We start from the raw sequence: 17,661 nt of genomic DNA, 5'->3' as shown, positions 1-17,661 counted from the left end.
TGTTTTCCTTGGCATCCTCCCTCTTTGTTCGCTGCATGAAAGAGCAAGGCTTCCCCCGAAACTCTTATTGTCATCCCTGTAATAATTCTGTAGTCTAGGAAATCTCCCATTCTTCCAGACTTTAAAGACACCAAACAATTTCCCTTTTGCTGTTCCAAGGGGGATTGCTTTGCGTGTGCCACATAATTGCAAAAATGTCTGCCGTAAAAATCAACTCAAAACTTGGTATTTTTGAAGGGATAGAAGGATATGGTGAAGTCAGTCGTACACATGCAATCCCAAGTGAAAGCATGCCTGTGCTCTCCAAGAGCTGTGCAGTCCAAGTAACCACATCTCCTGGCCTTCCTGAAGACTGACCCCAAAGTGACCACAGCACGTTTTGCTGGTTTTGTGTTCTGCATGCCGCTTCCTACGTCCGCTCTATCAGCTCAGAAGCAACTACCAACACAAGCTTGCTTTCTCCTCACCTTCCTCCCCACAGGCCCTACCAGCAGGAATTGGGCAGGCAGCCCCCTGCTGCAGCATGCCAGGCCTGGAGGACCAGCATCGTATTGCTTACGTGTACTGGCCTCACTGGCACGTCACCAGGAGCATGGGGCTGCAACGTGTCGTGCCTGTGAAACCGGCAAAACGTGTGTCTACGATATATGTGCAGAGGGTGCTGCTCTGCGTCATGCAGGGCGTGCTGGGGCACCGCTCCCAGGGAAGGCAAGCGAGGACTGTGGGCAGGTACATGAACGCTGCGTTTCCCAAGTGGTTGGCTACAGCTTGAATTTCACTGATCTGAATTATAGGGAGTGACCCAAGACAACACAGAGCCATAAACCCAATGACACTATGCATCACAGAATGGGTTTGGGTTGGAAGGGACCTTTAGAGGTCATCTACTCCAACCCCCCTGCCATAAGCAGGGACATCTTCAACCAGATCAGGTCGCTCAGAGCCCCGTCCAGCCGGACCTGGAATGTTCCCAGGGATGGGGCATCTCCCACCTCGCTGGGCAACCTGGGCCAGCGCCTCACCACCCTCAGCATAAACTCCCCCCCCAGCATCCTAAGGTAGGGTTTTAGTTTTACATGGAGGAGGCTCTTTTTGGAGGGCTCTGGTGAGGGCCCACCCCAGCAGGTCACAGGTATGGTGGTAGGACTGCTCGAAGTTACTTCCCCACCTGGGTCCCCGGCTCCTGCTGCACGACACCTGCCGTCTGCCCTACTCTGCTTCATCACCACGCTGCCCTGAGGGTCACTCAGGGCCTCATACAACACTGAGCCCGCAGCAGCACTCAGGTCGGGTGAGAGGGGCCCTCCTTGGTGCAGCAACCTGCCCCGGGCAGGGTTTGAGCTCCTTCCCGGGGCCGACACCCTGCACCCGGCCGCCTTCTTCCATCGGCAGGCAGAGAGCCAAGGCCTCGCGGCCTGGCTGGGGACGCCGGCTGTGGCACTACGGGAGCCAGCCGGCTGGAGGGCACCTCAGGGACTCCGTAGGCCAGCACCACGCTCCAGCCCAGCTCCTGCGCCGCACCTCGTACGCTTCCCCACCCCAAAGCATTGAGGCGTTCGCCCCAGAGCCCAGACCGTCCCCACAGCTCCCGGCCCTGTCAGCCTCCTCCCCGCGGACACCAGCGGGCGGCTGTCACCGGTGGCCACCCTGCCCCAAGCCCAACGCCGCCCGCCGGGGCCGCCCGCCTGAGGGGCCGGGGCCGTCGGGGCCATCACACGGGCGGCGGCCCAACGGCTCCACCAACCGCCCCCGGGCGGTGCCTGGCGCTTTAAGACGCGCCCCTGGCGTCCTCCGCCTGCGTCTGCTGACGTGTGATCGCGTGGCGCCTCTCCTCATCGAGGCCCCGCCCCCCCGCTTGTCCGCATGCGCAGTCCCGGCCGCAGGCGCCCGGCTCCGCCCCGCCCTGGTGCGGCCGGCCCGCCGCGCAGGCGCAGCAGCGGCGGAAGAGGCACCCCCTCCCGTGCCGCGGAGGAGGCGGGGCTGGGCTGGCGCACGCGCGCCGCGCCTCCCGGGCAAACTAGAGGGACAGCTCCAGGCCGCGCTGCCCGCGCATGCTCCTTTCCGCGCGGGAGGGGCGGGGCTCCGGCCGCGCAGGCGCAGTCCCCGCCCGAGGCCGCGCGGGAAGCGGGATGGCGCGCACTGCCCTGGGCGGAAGGGGGCGGGGTGCGGCGCTCCGCGCCCCCCGCCCCGCCCTGCCCGCGGCCGCCGGCGGCGCATGCGCGGGCAGCAGCGGCGGCGGGTGGCGCCGTTGAGCGGCCCGGCGGGCGGGGCGGGGGCGCTGCGCGCAGGCGCGGTGGCGGCGGAGGGGAAGTGAGGCGGGCTCGTGCGGCGCCTTTTCCGGCGGTGCTGGCTGAGGGAGCGGCGCGGAGCGGAGCCGGCCCCGAGCCCGCGGGCGGCCCTGAGGTAACTGCCGGCGGCTGCTCGCCTCTCCTCTCCTTCCCCGCCCGCCGCGCCGCCCTGTCTCACGCTCTCTCCGTCCCTTTGCAGGCAGGACGCGGAGCCGCCGCCCCTGAGCCGGCATCCATGAGCTGAGGCGCCGGGGCGGGAGCCAAGGCAGGAGCCGGGCGGAGCCGCCGCCTCAGGCCCGGTGGAGGAGAGGAGCGGAGCGCGGCGCGGCCCTTCTTCCCGCGGCGCCCGGGCCGCACCGCCCCGCCAGGCCTCCCCTCACCCCCCCCCGCCCCGCTTCTTCCGTAGCCGCCCCATGCGCGGCCGGCGCTGAGCCCCGCCTGCCCTTGCCCTGACACCCTCCCGCCGGGCCGGCCCCGCTCCGCTTCGGCCCCCGCCCCGCGCGGGCTGCTCGGGTGGGTCGGTGCTCGCCCTCCGCTCCCCCACCCCCACCCCGGAGGCGCCGGGCCCCTTGGATGCCGCCGAGATGGGCAAGGTGCTGTCCAAGATCTTCGGCAACAAGGAGATGCGGATCCTGATGCTGGGTCTGGACGCGGCTGGTAAAACCACCATCCTGTACAAACTGAAGCTGGGCCAGTCCGTTACCACCATCCCCACCGTGGGCTTCAACGTGGAGACGGTTACTTACAAAAACGTCAAGTTCAACGTGTGGGATGTCGGGGGCCAGGACAAGATCCGTCCCCTCTGGAGGCACTACTACACGGGCACGCAAGGGTTGATCTTTGTGGTGGACTGCGCCGATCGCGACCGCATCGACGAGGCCCGCCAGGAGCTCCACCGCATTATCAACGACAGGGAGATGCGGGACGCCATCATCCTCATCTTCGCCAACAAGCAGGACCTGCCTGATGCCATGAAACCCCATGAAATCCAGGAGAAACTGGGCCTGACCCGAATCAGGGATAGGAATTGGTACGTGCAGCCCTCCTGTGCTACTACAGGGGATGGACTCTATGAAGGGCTGACATGGTTAACATCCAATTATAAATCCTAATGAGAGAATAACTATTTAGTCTACAAAGAATTAAAGAAAAAAAAATAACCCACATGGCTTTCCGGAAGAATGATTCTCTACTGAAAAGTAAAACAAAAGCATCCATAGGATTATGATCACCTTTCTCCAGTTACCACCCTTTCCTTCTGCACACTTGACTGGATTCCTGTTTTAACTCTTCTTGCTTGGCGTTAGGATGCTCTAATCTCTGAATGTGACACGAACACAAGCACTAGATGCTATGGCAGACTTCCAGCAAACAGGGGAAAGACACATTGTAGACTTGCTAAGTAACTTTTTTTTTTTCTCCTCTTGATAGTCCTTAAGATGGTTTGATTATTTTGGGGGATGGTTGGGGGAGGGGTACCATTTTCAGTGTATGCTTTCTGGTTCTACTTTTTTGATTATATTTTTTTTTTCTTCTATCACTTGCTGTAGATTGCTACTTTTTTGCATTCATGCAGAATATGTTGATAGATCTACTTCATCTAGTAAACTGAAAACTATTGCTTAAAATCAAACTGCAGTCTGTCTTTTTATATTAAGGACTTTTTTTAAAGTTCTGTTAATCTGTAACTAAATAGTGACTCTCAGTCTGTCTTCATATCTCAGACTAATAATGAAACGAATTCTTGCCTACAGTGGCAGATAGTGAGAATACCATTGTAACATGTTCAAAGTGCGTATCGGGCGTAATGCTAACTAGGTAATGTAAGAACTGCTTTGAAATGTCAGCTGTGAAGTTCTGAACCATACATCATGCATGAGGAAGGGATGCAAATAAGTTCCCCATACCACATAGCAACCATATAGCAAATAAGACATGAATGATGTAATAGTTCCAGGGTAGATACTGTTCAGTTCTTGTCTCGCATTGCAAACTGAAATGATGTTTAGCTGCAGTTTTTACTACTCGTGTCAGTCTCCGATTCAATGCAAGATAGGTTCCTTCCAGAAAAAGCAGCAATAACCTGTAAGCATTGCAACAAGTTTTATTTTCAATCACAGATGTTTAGGCAAAAAACTAGCACTGACTTGCCTGTCTTGCGATTGAGACAAATCGCTTTCATCTCAAGACAGTTGAAGCCATCTAAATCTTAAAAGGATTTCTGATTCTTTGACGTGCACGTAGTGGAGAACGAAATTTTACTTTTTTCTTTTCCATTTTGTAGACTTCCGAAGGGGCAAGTTCCGTGCTAAGCTTTAATTGAGCTCGGTCATTCTGACATGTGAATAACAGCCATTTTGAGGAAATCACTTATTGGTTTAGTTTTCCAAGACTCGACTGAACTCCTGCGAGTAGTTGCAGTCTTCGCCATCTGTCTCGGTAGCCGGTTGTTGCTGTAGTCCTGTAGGAAGGGAACTATGTTGGATGTCTGAAGCCCATTGAGTAACTACTAATGAGAGCGGGGAGGGGAGAGAGAGAGAGAGTATACGACTATGAATGTAAACTTCCATAATTAGTTCTTAAAGGGCAAGCAGCTCATTTGCCATATCACAGTTTGCAGATGTGACTGGCAAAAAAAAAAAACCAACAACCCACCCAGAAGAAGTATTAGTATAAAACCTCAATCAAGTGTTAATGCTGGGTGCAAAAAATGTTAAAGCAGCTGGTTCTTATTCAGCCTTAAGGATTAACTTCAGATTTCCTCAAGGAGTTAAACTCGATTGGGGAATTCTAGGAATGTATGCTACAAAACCAGAAGAAAATGGCTTTTTTTTGCTTTTGTGTTGGTTTTTTTTTCCCAGGGATACGAGTTTTACATGAAATTGGGGGCATTACACTACATTTCTGCAGTGTTGACTCTACGTGCTAAGTACATTGTATATGGAGCTCTTACCAAAGATGTATGGGAAGATAAAAATGCTGAATTCACTTCTGAAATTGAATGCTTTGGACCACTTAGAAGTTCCTTAGAATATAGTTCCAAAAGTCTTATCTTGATGTGGGTCGCAGATGGGACTGAGTGGGTTCTTGATGCCAGAAGATAGAGCATTGATTGCCTATAAGCCTTCCAAAGTTAAAGAGAGGCCGCAAAAGCTTTGTGCAGAATAACTCTTAAATCTCAGCTCTAAAGAAGAGGAGGGGAGATTTTTTTCCACTCAAGGCTTTTTGCCATTGGAATATCATTGCTCTATTTTCTAGCTTGGGGTTTTTTTTTCCTGTTGATGTAACTTAACAAATAACATGGTGGTATAAAGACTAAAAATACAAGAATATGGTTACTGTTTTCTTCTGGAGCATAAATAAAATAGCCAAGCACAAAGTAAATGCCTAAACTGGAAAACTTGAAGCTCTATTAATGGTTCTTGAACTTTCTTAAATCTATTCTCAGTCAACATGAAAACTTCAATAACTTCATTTTTCGTCTAAGTTGATTTACTGTGTTTTCTCTTCAAGCGCTGGGGCAGACTTCTTTGCTAGACTTTGCATTAAGTTGACTTCACAATTTTGTATTTCCTTAGTAACTTTGTTATTCTGTTTTTTGTAGGTGAAAGGAAACTGATTATGCTTCTGAATTTTTTTAATGTCTTTGGCGGGGGGGAGAAAAAGTTCCTGAAACATGTGGCAGAGACGTCAAAAATAAATGGCCATTGCTACTGAACAAAATATAAAGGTTTCACTTTGAACATGTCCTTTATAGGTTGTAGCTGAACCTCACCACGAACTAGTGGCTATCAGGCAGTAAACATAGCCTGTAGGATAAAGTGGCAATCTGTAAGAAATCCTGTGATTTAAAAACTAATCTGGAGTTGAAGTGCATCAATTTGTGTTCATGTGAATTTATGGAGTAAGTTTTGAATGGCGTTAATCGTGTCTGATAAGTGAATGAGTTTGTAGACTGTGATCTCCCTGACTAAAGTAAACAGGAATTTTGTGTTCTCAATATGGCTGTAGTGTTGGTAAAGAACTAATAAGCAGAAAATAAAGCAATTATACAGCGGAGCTCTCCTGGTATGTTACTTACATTTAATTACGAGAGAAACAGAAAGGAGCAATATGGTGCTGGAGTAGAGCGTTCTGCCGGCATAAAGAGGTCTCTGTTCTGTATCTCACAGTTTTGAAAGCCTGTCTGTAATTCCTTTGAGACTTAGATTAGCGACTATTTTTATAAGTGGAAAGGATGATACTTCTTTAATACTCCCACTTGCAGTTTAACAATCTTCAGCAAACTTTAGTGTGGAACTTACACTGCCTCGGTGCCAGCCCCGTGTAACTTGGGAAGGTGACCAGCTCCGTGAGAGGGCACGGAGGGACTGTCGCTGAGCAGGACGGCGCCGTGTTTCACAGAAGAAATTACTTGGTCGGAAAGGGAAGATACTAGGCCAGCATAGAAAACGCAGCGATGGACAAAAGGGTCGATGAGTGAATAGGGGTGCTTGTGGAGTGACAGATGTGAAGCTGGGACGTCTTTGGTGCCTGAATAGGACGCAAGCGAGCCGATGAAAGGCCCTGGGCAGGTGCAGCGGGGAATGCGTGGGGGGGCCGGGACCTGAGCGGCAGGCTGGGGCGCATGCAGCGGGCTACGGTTACTGCAACAGCTGCCGTCCTGCGGGCCCAAGGAGAGGAACCACCCACGGATCCCAGCCGGAACAGGGCTGTCGGGCTGCTCCTGCTCGGGCAGGGCCTTTGCTGACAGAGGGGACGGCGGAGGTTTTGAGGTAGCTCCCAGCACCCACAGCTGCAGGTGCGAGGCCGGGCGTCGGCCGCTCGGAACTGTCTTCTTGTTGCAAAGCTTTTGGGAATCGCCAGGAGACGTGATTCGGCCAGGTGGGAGTACCTGGGTGCAGGGGCGGGGAGCCCACCGCAGCTGCAGTCCTCCGCAAAGCCTTTTTATTCCAGGGTGTTTAGGCTAGGCGCTGTGTACCTGAATGTCAGTTAAGGGTGTGGCTGTGTAAATGAACTTACTCTGACTTAATTAAACGACATGGAGTTTGTAGACAAGGCTCCAGAAGAGTAAACTCATGTCTCTTTCATTGTAGTAGTTAGTCATTTTTCAAAATGTCAGCACTTATCATTTTAAATCGGACTATTGTTACAGCAGCAGTTAGCGTGACTCCCGAGAGCACCCTTCCCGACTCGTGCCGTGACTCACTCTGCAGCAGGGCTTTTTTCCCCAGTCACAGGGCCGCAGTCCTCATGGACAGGGTTTGGAAAAAACGTGCGTGCCACCCCTAATTGGAAATTAACCCTGCTAATACAATAGTCCTCCCAAAGGAATGTCTCTCGGTTTAAAAAAAATATTTGCATCGTCAAAACAGCTGCCTGCAAGATCTGTGATAGCCGGTGGCTTCGCTGATGGACCTGAGCGTTATTTCCCTTATCGCTGGGAACCGGGAACGGGAGAAGTGACTGCTGGGAGCGGAGAACTTGCTCTGGAGCGTGGAAGCAGCCTTGGTGTGGGCACTGTGACTCAGACTTCCCATTAATGCACGGTTGTGCTTTTTATTTTGGATTTGTTTCTAATATCTGTCCAGCCTGAAGGGCTCAGTATGTGGAATCTGAAATCACCTCAGCGTTTTCTGGGGGAAAAAAAAGCTTTCCCCTCGCCTTGGGGAGACACGTCAGCTTTCAGGGGCTGTTGGTGAGTTAGTGGCATCTCCGCTTACTGACTGTTCCTCTTCGATGTCCTAAGCACGACTCCGGCACTGATGCTGCTCACGTCTGTAAATTTCAGAATTACGTCTAAGCAGACGCTTTCAGGACTTCAGGCCGAGGTGGATGACTTGAGCACCGCAATCCATCTCGCTTTCAAAATTTGGAGCACCGCGAAGAGCAGTGTAATTTTAGCCCTGCCGTCAGTTCTGAAGGGGTGAAGCGGGTGAGTCAGAGCCCCGTGTGCTCAGCAGCGAGGGGTGCGTCCCCGTCAAGCGCCGGGAGCTTGCGTGAAAGGTGGCTTTTTATAGGCGGTAAACTGGGTATGTGGTGTATTGTCCAGGAAGTCGCTCTTCTCTTGCTTAAGAACAGGTATCTCTGGCCTCCTTAAAAAGGAGAGGAGGGGAAACAAAAAAAAGATGATGTGAGTCATCTGCCGAGTTCTCCAGCCTCAGAGTCTCACAGCAGTTTAACAGGCTCAGGCCCTTGCTTCGCCTCAAGAGAAATGTTTTGCCTTCCAGAGGATGCACTTCACTCCTCTGTTAGTGGCTCCTTTAGTCGCGTCTTCTAGGACAGCATTAGTTAGAAAAAATACTTACGCAGGATTTCATGGGCGTCTGTTTTGTGAGAGATGGAAATTGATAACGCTTGAAAATTGATAACACTTGAAACGCCTTTTTTTCCATAGGAGTATTCAGAGGAGTGCAGCCTTGAGGGAGAACCCCTAGCAACTCCTGGCTCAGTATAGGTGCCCTTCAGCTGCCCTTCAGACTTGGTGAAAACTCACTCCGTGGTTAAAAAGAGAAGAGGAGGAAGCCGAGGTGTAGATAACAGGCTGAACTCCTGAACTTGTTTCTGCGTCTGTGCCTAGAATGGATTCCTTGTTTGAAATATAATGGGGGTAACGCTGCCTGGGCCAGGCACCGGCTTCATCCCCAAGTTTCTTTCTGATGGAGCGGGAGGGGAGGTTTTCTCTCCCATCATTGCAGGAGATGAAAACTTGTGGAAAGCTGCAGCCAAACGCTGCGTTGCATGCTGACAGTTGTTTGGCTGTGTTACGGGGGTGCACTCTTAATTCACGTTTTGGAGAAGGGGGAGTAAAAGACCTCGAGGCAGCTTACGCTGCGCTCGGCTGTCCTACGCTGGCCCTCGGTCTCTGCAGTTACAGGAGAGTAGGACAGGCGGGGTGGGCTGGCTGGCAGACCTCAGTGGCGAGGGAAGCATTTTCCCAGGCTTAACTAGGACTATTTGAGAAGACTATATTGCTCTTCGCGTGCCTGAGCTGCAGCGCTGCTTGTCCCCGAGCGCGCGAGGGTCCGTCAGAGGAAGGTACATCGTGGGGAAAGGCGCAGGCGGCCAGCCTCCAGCACCCGCCTGGATGGTCGCTGCTGGGGACGGAGAGGAGTGGAGGAAAGCGTCCAGGGCCCACACCAGCCCTGAAATACCTCTGGCGTTCATTTGAAGCTGGTATTCGAAGAACAAACTCGTTACACAAAGGGCGGGAGCTATATGGGTTTGCAGCGCCGGGGTAAGGCTGCAAGGTGGACCCGACACCGGTCCCGGCGCCTGGTGCTGACAGCTTCTAACTTGGAAGTAAGGTTTGCTTGGCGTACTTTCTCAGAAGGAGACTTTGCACTTTGTGCGCGTGGAACGTGGGATTGCGTAGTCCTCGTGCTGTTAATATTTGCAGTTTTTGCCCTGAGGAGCTTTCTACATTTTCCTTTTGAGAGCAGGGGGCTGTTGTGGAGCAGGCACTAACCCCGTGGCTGTTAACTTTCAGCTGCCGCCCATCCGCGGACCAAGTTGCGCTCGTGCAGTTATCCCATTAGCTTAACATCTGCCAGAACGCCCTTTCCCCACAGGGGCTGGATTAGTCTGGAACTGACCCAGCTCTTCGGGAAGCTTTTCCTATCACGTACTTGTGGCTTTCAATCTGCTGCCCTAACTGTAACCATACCCAGTGCCCGTCTCTCACCCTAGAGCAGGAAGCTTTTGCAAGCAAGGCAGTGATTTGGCTCTACTTTTCCCTCCGAAGCAAGTCTGTCTGTTTAAGTGTACAAATTCCATCGTGTTTAAATGTTCAAATTACATCCTACATATCACATAGGTACTCGTATTTTTGATCTAAAGGATTGTTTCGGCTGCGATGACCTGCATTGGACTGGTTTTCACGTCAGCACTGAAAATAAAAGGATCTCAAGGGGGAGGCGAGGGGCAGCGGCAGGACAGACGCTGCTGGTGTACTTGATTTCTTCTTGCTGCCTGATACAAAGGTTCGGGACAAACTTCCCCAGCACCTGCTAGCTGGAAGATGAGCCAAGCTCAGCAAGGGCTGACGCGAAAGTCGCTGGCGACCAGCGCTGCATTGTGGAAGGCGTTGAATCGCTGCCAACGAGCTGTCCCTGGATCTCGCTCTGGCTCATCTTACAACCTTGGACTAGTTAATGAATTCAGAGTCCTCCAGCCTTTGCCTCCAAGCATCTTGAGTATGTGGCGTGTGTGAGCCAGGGTCACCGTCAGCCGGGCTGGGACGCGGCTGCCCGGGCACTGGCGATGTTCCTGGGCTGCTCCTGCCCGTCTCCTGCAGCTGCAAAGGCACATTTTTGCCTCAGACCTGCTTCTGGCCGCTGTGCTGCAGCTTTCTGGCCCTCTTTAGGGAGGGATGGAAATATTTCAAACCAGGGTAGTGATGTGTTCTCCCTTAAATAATGCTGTCTGCAGCCTTGCAGCTCCAATCTCAGGATCTCAGCTCCTGCCTTACCTGTTTGGCTGATACCTAATAAAGAAATGTTCTGCATTTTCCCCTTGGTATGAAGTTACACTCTTAAACACAGTACCAAAATGTCCTAACTTTTGTTTCCATCGTGGACCTTAATGATTTACGAAGGGGGATGCATCCCCCCCGTGAGGACAGGCTACAGCTTTTCACCTTGTTTGAAATTGCACATGGGTTTCCTTCAACCAAGGCCCCCAGGTCACAGCCTGAAACCCCTTGCTCCAATGCAATGCTTGCTTTTGCTCATGGTTGCTCTTCACCGTGCTGGTGTCCTCCCAGCCCCGCTGTGCCATGGCCGTGCTGGGGGGGAGAAGGGTCTCCGTGGCTTCTCCTTCCCCTCTCATGCGCTGCGGTGGCTCCCAGTCCTCCCGGAAACGCTCTAAGTAGTGAAACTGGTTAATCACGTTGACGCTGAAGGAGTGCTGGCATCCAAGCGGGATCTGTGGATTAACTCGTTCCACCCGGTGTTTGCCAACTTCTTGGCAGCCTGATGCATTATTCAGCGGCTGTGCTGCTTTCGGGCCTTCGGAAAAACTGGAGCTTCCCAACACTTGAGGGTTTTATGAATTGACGTCTCTCCTCCGAAGCTCGCAGCTTCCTCCTCTCTTGGATTGCTAATGAACCCCAGGCTGCTTCACGCCGAGACCTGGAATATTTTGCTGCCGGTTCCCATAGTCTGGAGAGGAGGCTTATGGCAAGCAGGCTTACTCCTGAGCTCTAACCCACCTCCCAGCAACTGCCTTTAAAAAGGAAGGTGCTATTTAAGGCATCGGATCTGTGGACATGTTTAACATCTGCCAACTCCCCGGCATCCCCAGGTTGCCAAAAATGTGCGCCGTGGCACCAAGGAAGGCTCCGGGACAGCCGCGCCGCAGCTGCGTGGGTACGAACCAGCCTGCTTACAAACCTGCAGTTCAAGCCAGGGCACTTGCAGATGACAGATAGGGAGGGTGAGGTGACTAATGAAGAATAAATATCCTGTTGCGCCCTCCTCGTAGGCAGCGATGTCTCAACGCACCGACGGCAGATACGGGGCGGTGGGAGGGGAGGCACAGCCGGCTCCGTCAGCCCTGGTTTTCTTTTGCCTCCAGGTGTAGGAGAAAATGGGGAAAGGCAGAAGCTGTCATGGCTGGGATGCTCCTGGGGCAGGCAGGGGATGGGGGAAGGGATGGGGGCTGCGTGGAGGGTGGCAGGGACGGGAGGGTGACAGGTACCGGGCAGAGAGGCAGAGCAGTGCCTGGGGGGAGGCTCTTCTTCCTCAAACGGGTTTATTTCCATTGGTTTCAATGGAAAAACTTGGATTGCTGCATCCTTCCCTGTACTGCAATGACACCTTTGAGTTTATGCCAGTGGAAGGCGTTTGCAGGACCATCAGGTCCGAGATGACAATTTTCCATCTTCTCTGATTTTTTTCAAGGTACTGCAGAGTTGCTGTTGTCAAAGCCTGTTCCCTGTTTCGGAAACATAATTGAAATTATGCAAATACCGGTGCGGCACCGGTGAGTGACTGATGCGCTTAACGCCCCGGCACAGCACCGCTCCGACGTGAAGCTGTTTTAGCATGAAAGCCCTGCGCCGGTCGGGGGGAGGCTGGGGGCTCACCCTGCTCCTGCCACGGCTCCTCGTCCCACCGGCGCCTGCGCCCAGAACCTGATCCTGCTCCAGCGATGCTCAGAGCGAAGCGCAGAGCTCGCTGCATTCATGCCGAAACACCCAATGCTTGGAGCAGCGACACTGTTGCTCGGCCACCCTGGTGTTGCCAAAAGCCACGGCGGTCGGGGCCCGGGGCTGTGTTGGGGGCACGGGGTGGCTGAGGTTGTGCCACGCTGACACAGGGCGCCGTTCGGTGGGACCAGAGAGTGGAAGCTGGAGCACGAGGCTTGAGGGACCAGAGCAAAACTCTCCCCGCGAGGCTGCTCTTTGGGTTGCAACCCTGCTGCCCTCCAGAAACCCCACCCTGCCCCGATACGTGGTGGGGTACGAGTGTGGGGATGGTGCCTGGATCCGGTTACGGTTCAGACCTGGGATATGGTTGCGGCATTGCCCTGCCAACCCGGCCCCGGGAGGGAGCGAGCCCCGGCTGGGTGAGGTGCTCTCAGTCACCCGTCGGCTGGGCAGCACCGAAGCTGCGCCGGTGCTTTGCACCTCAGCTGCGACGGTCAGCGGCGGGAGAGGTGATGAATAAAGTCTAGGCTTGTAGGAGAAGCTGGCTGGGTGGCATCTTGATAGTGCTCTTGGAGCAGGATGCTGGGAGCGGCTGCCGATGCAAAGGCAGGCCCTCGTGGTGCGCAAAGTCCTTCTGCAGAGAGATTTGCAAGAGGGAGGAGGATTTTGCCAAAATAAAAGAGCTTCCCCCCCACACCCATCTAGGCCTTTCCAACCACGCGTCCCTCAGCAGTTCCTCTTTTAGCACCGCGTCTCCTGAAAAAAAAAAGAAAAGTGTTGACTGCAGCTTTTCTGGAGGCTGCAGCGCTCTCGCGTCGGCTAATGCACAGCTTTTCCCCGGCCTCTTTCCCGCTGTGGTTCTTAGGCTGAATGCAATCTTTTCCGGTCTGATCGCATGGCCAAGGAATGTATGTGCATATACAGTGTGTGTCTGGAGTAAGTTAAGTGCCAACCGTGAGGCTTTTGCGAGCAGCACGGAGGAAAAAAAAATGATGCCCAAGTTCCTGCTTCCTCAGTTCCCTTTGGGTTTGGGACGTCGACCTGGCAGGCAACGGGCTGCTCCGTCCCGACCTCGGCGTCTCCGCCTGCGTCGCGGGTGCGCGGCAGCGATTTCTGCCTCTCCACGGTCAATAAAATCTTTGCCAACTGGAACAAAAATATTAAATCCGGTTGGCTTGGAAGGTAATGCCGGCTAATAAATAAACGGGGTTGAAAAAAAAAAACCCTGGGTGATCCAGCATCACAAACAAGCATGTCATTCAGCGCTCCCTGCGAGACACCACGGGAGGGTGCGGAGGGTGACGATAGTAATTAAGAAAGCAATTAATGCTAGACGTGAAGCTGCCTCCCAAAGACACAAGGAAAGCAAGACTACAGCTGTGCTGGCATCGCTTGTCCTGGCAAAGACCCTGCCCGTGCTGGAAGGGGGGGGTTGCACGTGGGGTGTTCGTTTGCGGGCTCCTGGTCCATATTCCGGGAGGAGCACCAGGTCGGGGGCTCGGCACCCCCCAGCGGGTCCAAAACCTCTCCATCAGCTTCGGTGGGATCTGTGCTGCCCACTCCCTCCCACCGAAACGTGGCTGGAAAATGCCAACTGGGGCATCTCTTCCCCGCTGCCAGGGCCGGGTGATCCAGCGCAGCGGTGTGAGCTCCCCGAGCATCTTTCCACACCAGCTGCTTTGTCAGCTTGAAGCTCTTGGAAAAAAAAAGAGCAGGGTGATGTTTCTGTAGCGGAGCCAACATCTAACGCGCTCAACTTGGCTGCGGTCCGCGCGTGGGGCCGTGGTCAGGCACAGCGCTGGATGCAAAATGCCTTTAAATGTAGATCTAAATTAGATCTAAATCTAATTCTGCACGCTGGGGGTGAGCTCACCCACCCCCTGCTCCGCACTGCTGGCGGCAGAACGTCACGCTGCTGGAGACGGCCGCTGGAGCCCGGCGCAGCCGCACCAGCATCGCTTTTGCCAAAAAGCATGTCGGAGGGTCTCCGTGCATCCCCGACCCAACCCAGTCCCTGCAGCGACAAATGAAACCGGGGTAGAGTGGCTGGGAAAGCCAGCGGCAGGGCAGCCGAGCGGGGACGCGGCGGGGGGACCTTTTCTGCACCCACTCCTGCCCGTGGGCGTCCGTCTGGTTTTTATATTCACATCTCCCAACCTAATGTCCTGCTGGCAACAACATGCAAACTGCCCAAATGCTGCTTTCTGCCTTTGCACGCTGTAAGTGAAAGCGAAAAAAATCCCAATGACTGCTGCTAGCTTAAATGGCAAAGGTTTATATATATAAATAAATTGCGAAGGTTTATCTACATTGGTGTTCGATGGATCCCCAGCTAAAAGCATCCCCTTCTTGAGCTACTTAACCACTGCCGGTGTCTGCAGGGAAGCTGGGACTGGCTAAAACCCTGGAGGAGACGGGGACGTTCGTGAGCCAGGACTGCAGAGCCCAACCTGGTCCTCCCCAGAGTTCCCAAACCTGGGGCTGGTGATGCCTGTTTGGACCCGGTGTTTTACTCCGGGGCAAAACCTTCGCACTCAGCACCCCCTTTTTTGCTTAAGCTAAAGCCCCTTTATGCTGCCAGATGCTGCTGGGGGGGTCATGGCAAGAAAAAAGGGCTCTGACGTGGCTCCTGGTGCGGTCGGGTGATCTTTTTGGGCAGACACACCATCCTCGCTTGGTTTGTGGGAGACGCAGGGACTGGAGCTGGGCGCTTCTGCCCTTTCTGTATGTGAGTGTGAAGCCTTGGGAGCACCCCCCCATCTCAGCAGCTCTGTCTTCCTGGCACCAGCCCCCGTCTTCCCAAAATATCCCCTCCACAAAGCTCTCACAGCTCCGACTGCCCCGACAGCGTTTGCAGGGCGTTGCCTGCAGGCCTTTCCACTGAATTATATATAACACTTGGGTTTGGGGTTTTTTTTTTTTTTTTTTTGGAAAGGAAATCTGTTGCCAAGCAATATAGCTGTGGCCCTGCTTTTTCCTCCCAAACCAAGAACCTAAAAGCGCATGTACGTCTGCAACTATCTGACACGTCTGAAATGGGGTCGCAGGAGGCTGGATCCCAGGTATCTGGTGGAAAAGCTGCTGGTGGGGTTGGGAGAAGGTTTCCCTTTCGTTTTTCAGAGGCTGCAAAGTTGGAAGTAGAGAGTTGTTTGAGCCTGGAGGGTGCAAGAGATATGGGGGATCCTGAGAAAGCCTAAGGGGTCCCGCGGGGAGGGCAGCAGCCAGCTCTCCCCATGGTTTTACACCCGGCGTGTGTACAGTCTCCTGGACAGCACGTCGGGTGAAAACATTGGGTTTTCCCCCAAAAGAAGGGTGTTGCGATGCGTGGACCAGCCCCGGCACGGAGCCGTTGGGCGGGGAGGAGGAGGGGTGTCAAATCTCAGCGCCGCAAAGCTGGAGAGCAAACGTCAGCACCCGCAATCACGCCGCTCCTCCATCAATGGCGCCCACACGATGCCGGCGGGTGTAGATTAACGAGAGAGTCAATATTGACCCAAGTCCCACACTTGGGAGGCCGACAGCGCCCGTTTGCCTCCTTGGGAAAGCTCTGGTGGGAATGACGGCACCGACCCCGTGATTGACTTTGGCCCTGGTGCTGCCGAGCATCGCCCGCGCCGCAGCCCTGGTTTCGCGTCAGGCACAGCCAGGCTGACGCCCCAAAACACAACTGCAGGACGGTTTCGCCTCGCAGCAAACCGGAGGGATACCACGTTTTCCTGATTTTTTCCCCAGCTGTTCGGCTTCAGAGGGAAATCACACCAGCGTGCTTTCCTCATTAACCGCTGTCATATTTTCCAGACAGCGCCTCAGTGTGCAAGGCTGTAAATTAGAGTTCTTCTCCTTTCTCAGCTGAGGTTGCTTAAGGAGCTTAGATTTAACGGGGTGCCAGCGAACCCCCGGTTCCCACCCCTGGGCCTGCAGAGGCACTGGGATGCCCCGTCCCCCAATGCCACCCGTCCCCCACCACATCTTCCCCTCTTTTATCTCTCGAGCGTGCCTCGCACACAACGCGCAGCTAAAACGAAAGCAAGCGAGGTCGGTGGTGCCAGCAGCCTGCGGGATGCGGCTCTGCAAGCTCCCCGTACCTGGGGCAGGCTGCGATGGGGGGCAAAAAGACACTGAGCCCAGGAGCAAACCCCAGTCTCGGCACAAGGATCAGCTGACGGTGCCGAGGGTTTCGCCAGCCCGGGTGTGTGCGCGAAGGCAGGCTGTGATTTGCATCACCAGATCACAAGTTGCTTTTAAAGGATGTGACCTAATTAAGTTTCAGCTCTTTTTAATATGATTTTCATAGTCACACGGCTTTTTTTGACCTGTGTAACCAGCTGTCCCAGCAGGCATGTTTTGGGTTTGGAAGTGGAAGAGGAGAAAAACATCTAAATTTCTTCTGGGAGTGGCTGGGACCCCAGAGGTGAACCCCAGAGTCCCTCCAGAGCCCCTCTCTGCTCCCAGATTTCACTCCCCATCGTGAAGCTGATGGGCTCGCGGGGCTCTCCCCATCCCTGCAAAACAGGGGGCTCTGCAAAAGCTTGGCTGGAGGGGGGCTCAGCAGGCAAGGGGCTCCCAGGGCTGGCAGCAAGCGCTTTTCTTCCCCAAACCAGCCGATTTGTGCAGAAGTTTGCTTCGCAAGAGGGGGTTTTTAAAAATTATTTATTATTCTACTACTTTTGGTGTTTAGGGCCAAAAAAGCGGGTTTCTCACTGCACCGTGCTCCCTCCCCATCCCAAATACCACCCTGGCCTTTGCTGTCAGCCCAGCGATAGGCTCAGTCCAAAGCTGGGCGACCAAGAGGCTGCGAGAGCTGGAAAAATAGATCACTTTGGTGGATCCAGCAGCACATGTTGGACTGCAAACCAGAGCAAGCCGCTTGCATCCCAGTTCCCATGGCTCATGGTGCAGAGGGCAACCCGGTTCTCCCATCCCTCTTCCCGGCGTGCCCTAAATCCGGCCATTCGGCCGGATTTAGGGCACGCCGGGAAGAGGGATGGGAGAAGTTGGGGTGAATTGGGTCCCCCCCCTGGGCCAAGCATCCTTCCCAGAGCTCAGTGTTGGGTCTTACACGAGATGCCTCCAGCCAAGACGGATCCCATCAGGGCTCCTAAGCACAAGGCGAAGCCAACCATCCCTTGCCACCTCCCCAGAGCCTTTTAAACCCCACCAAATATTGCTTTGAGTCTTCATTTTCCCCTCAGGAATGCCAGGGGAGGGCCCGTTCACCAGCGA

The 17,661-nt window shown here is 54.0% G+C and overlaps 1 protein-coding gene and 1 long non-coding RNA gene across 2 annotated transcripts; both read left to right on the top strand.

Moving 5' to 3' along the window:
* Positions 1-2,244: 2,244 nt before the first annotated feature.
* Positions 2,245-4,878, top strand: ARF6 (ARF GTPase 6). Its single transcript, XM_072864109.1, has 2 exons — positions 2,245-2,403; positions 2,488-4,878. Exon 2 carries the CDS (start codon positions 2,873-2,875, stop codon positions 3,398-3,400), a length of 528 nt encoding a protein of 175 aa, XP_072720210.1. The 5' UTR covers positions 2,245-2,403; positions 2,488-2,872; the 3' UTR covers positions 3,401-4,878.
* Positions 4,879-7,328: 2,450 nt separating this feature from the next.
* On the top strand, positions 7,329-10,767 carry LOC140652826 (uncharacterized). The gene is made up of 3 exons (XR_012042953.1): positions 7,329-7,986; positions 8,080-8,223; positions 8,686-10,767. It is a non-coding gene; the product is annotated as an uncharacterized lncRNA (long non-coding RNA).
* Positions 10,768-17,661: the final 6,894 nt, after the last annotated feature.

This window comes from Ciconia boyciana, chromosome 6, assembly GCF_034638445.1.
Source record: "Ciconia boyciana chromosome 6, ASM3463844v1, whole genome shotgun sequence".
Classification (NCBI taxonomy): domain Eukaryota; kingdom Metazoa; phylum Chordata; class Aves; order Ciconiiformes; family Ciconiidae; genus Ciconia; species Ciconia boyciana.
Note: the sequence above shows the minus strand (reverse complement) of the source record. Positions and strands in the feature narration are given on the sequence as shown.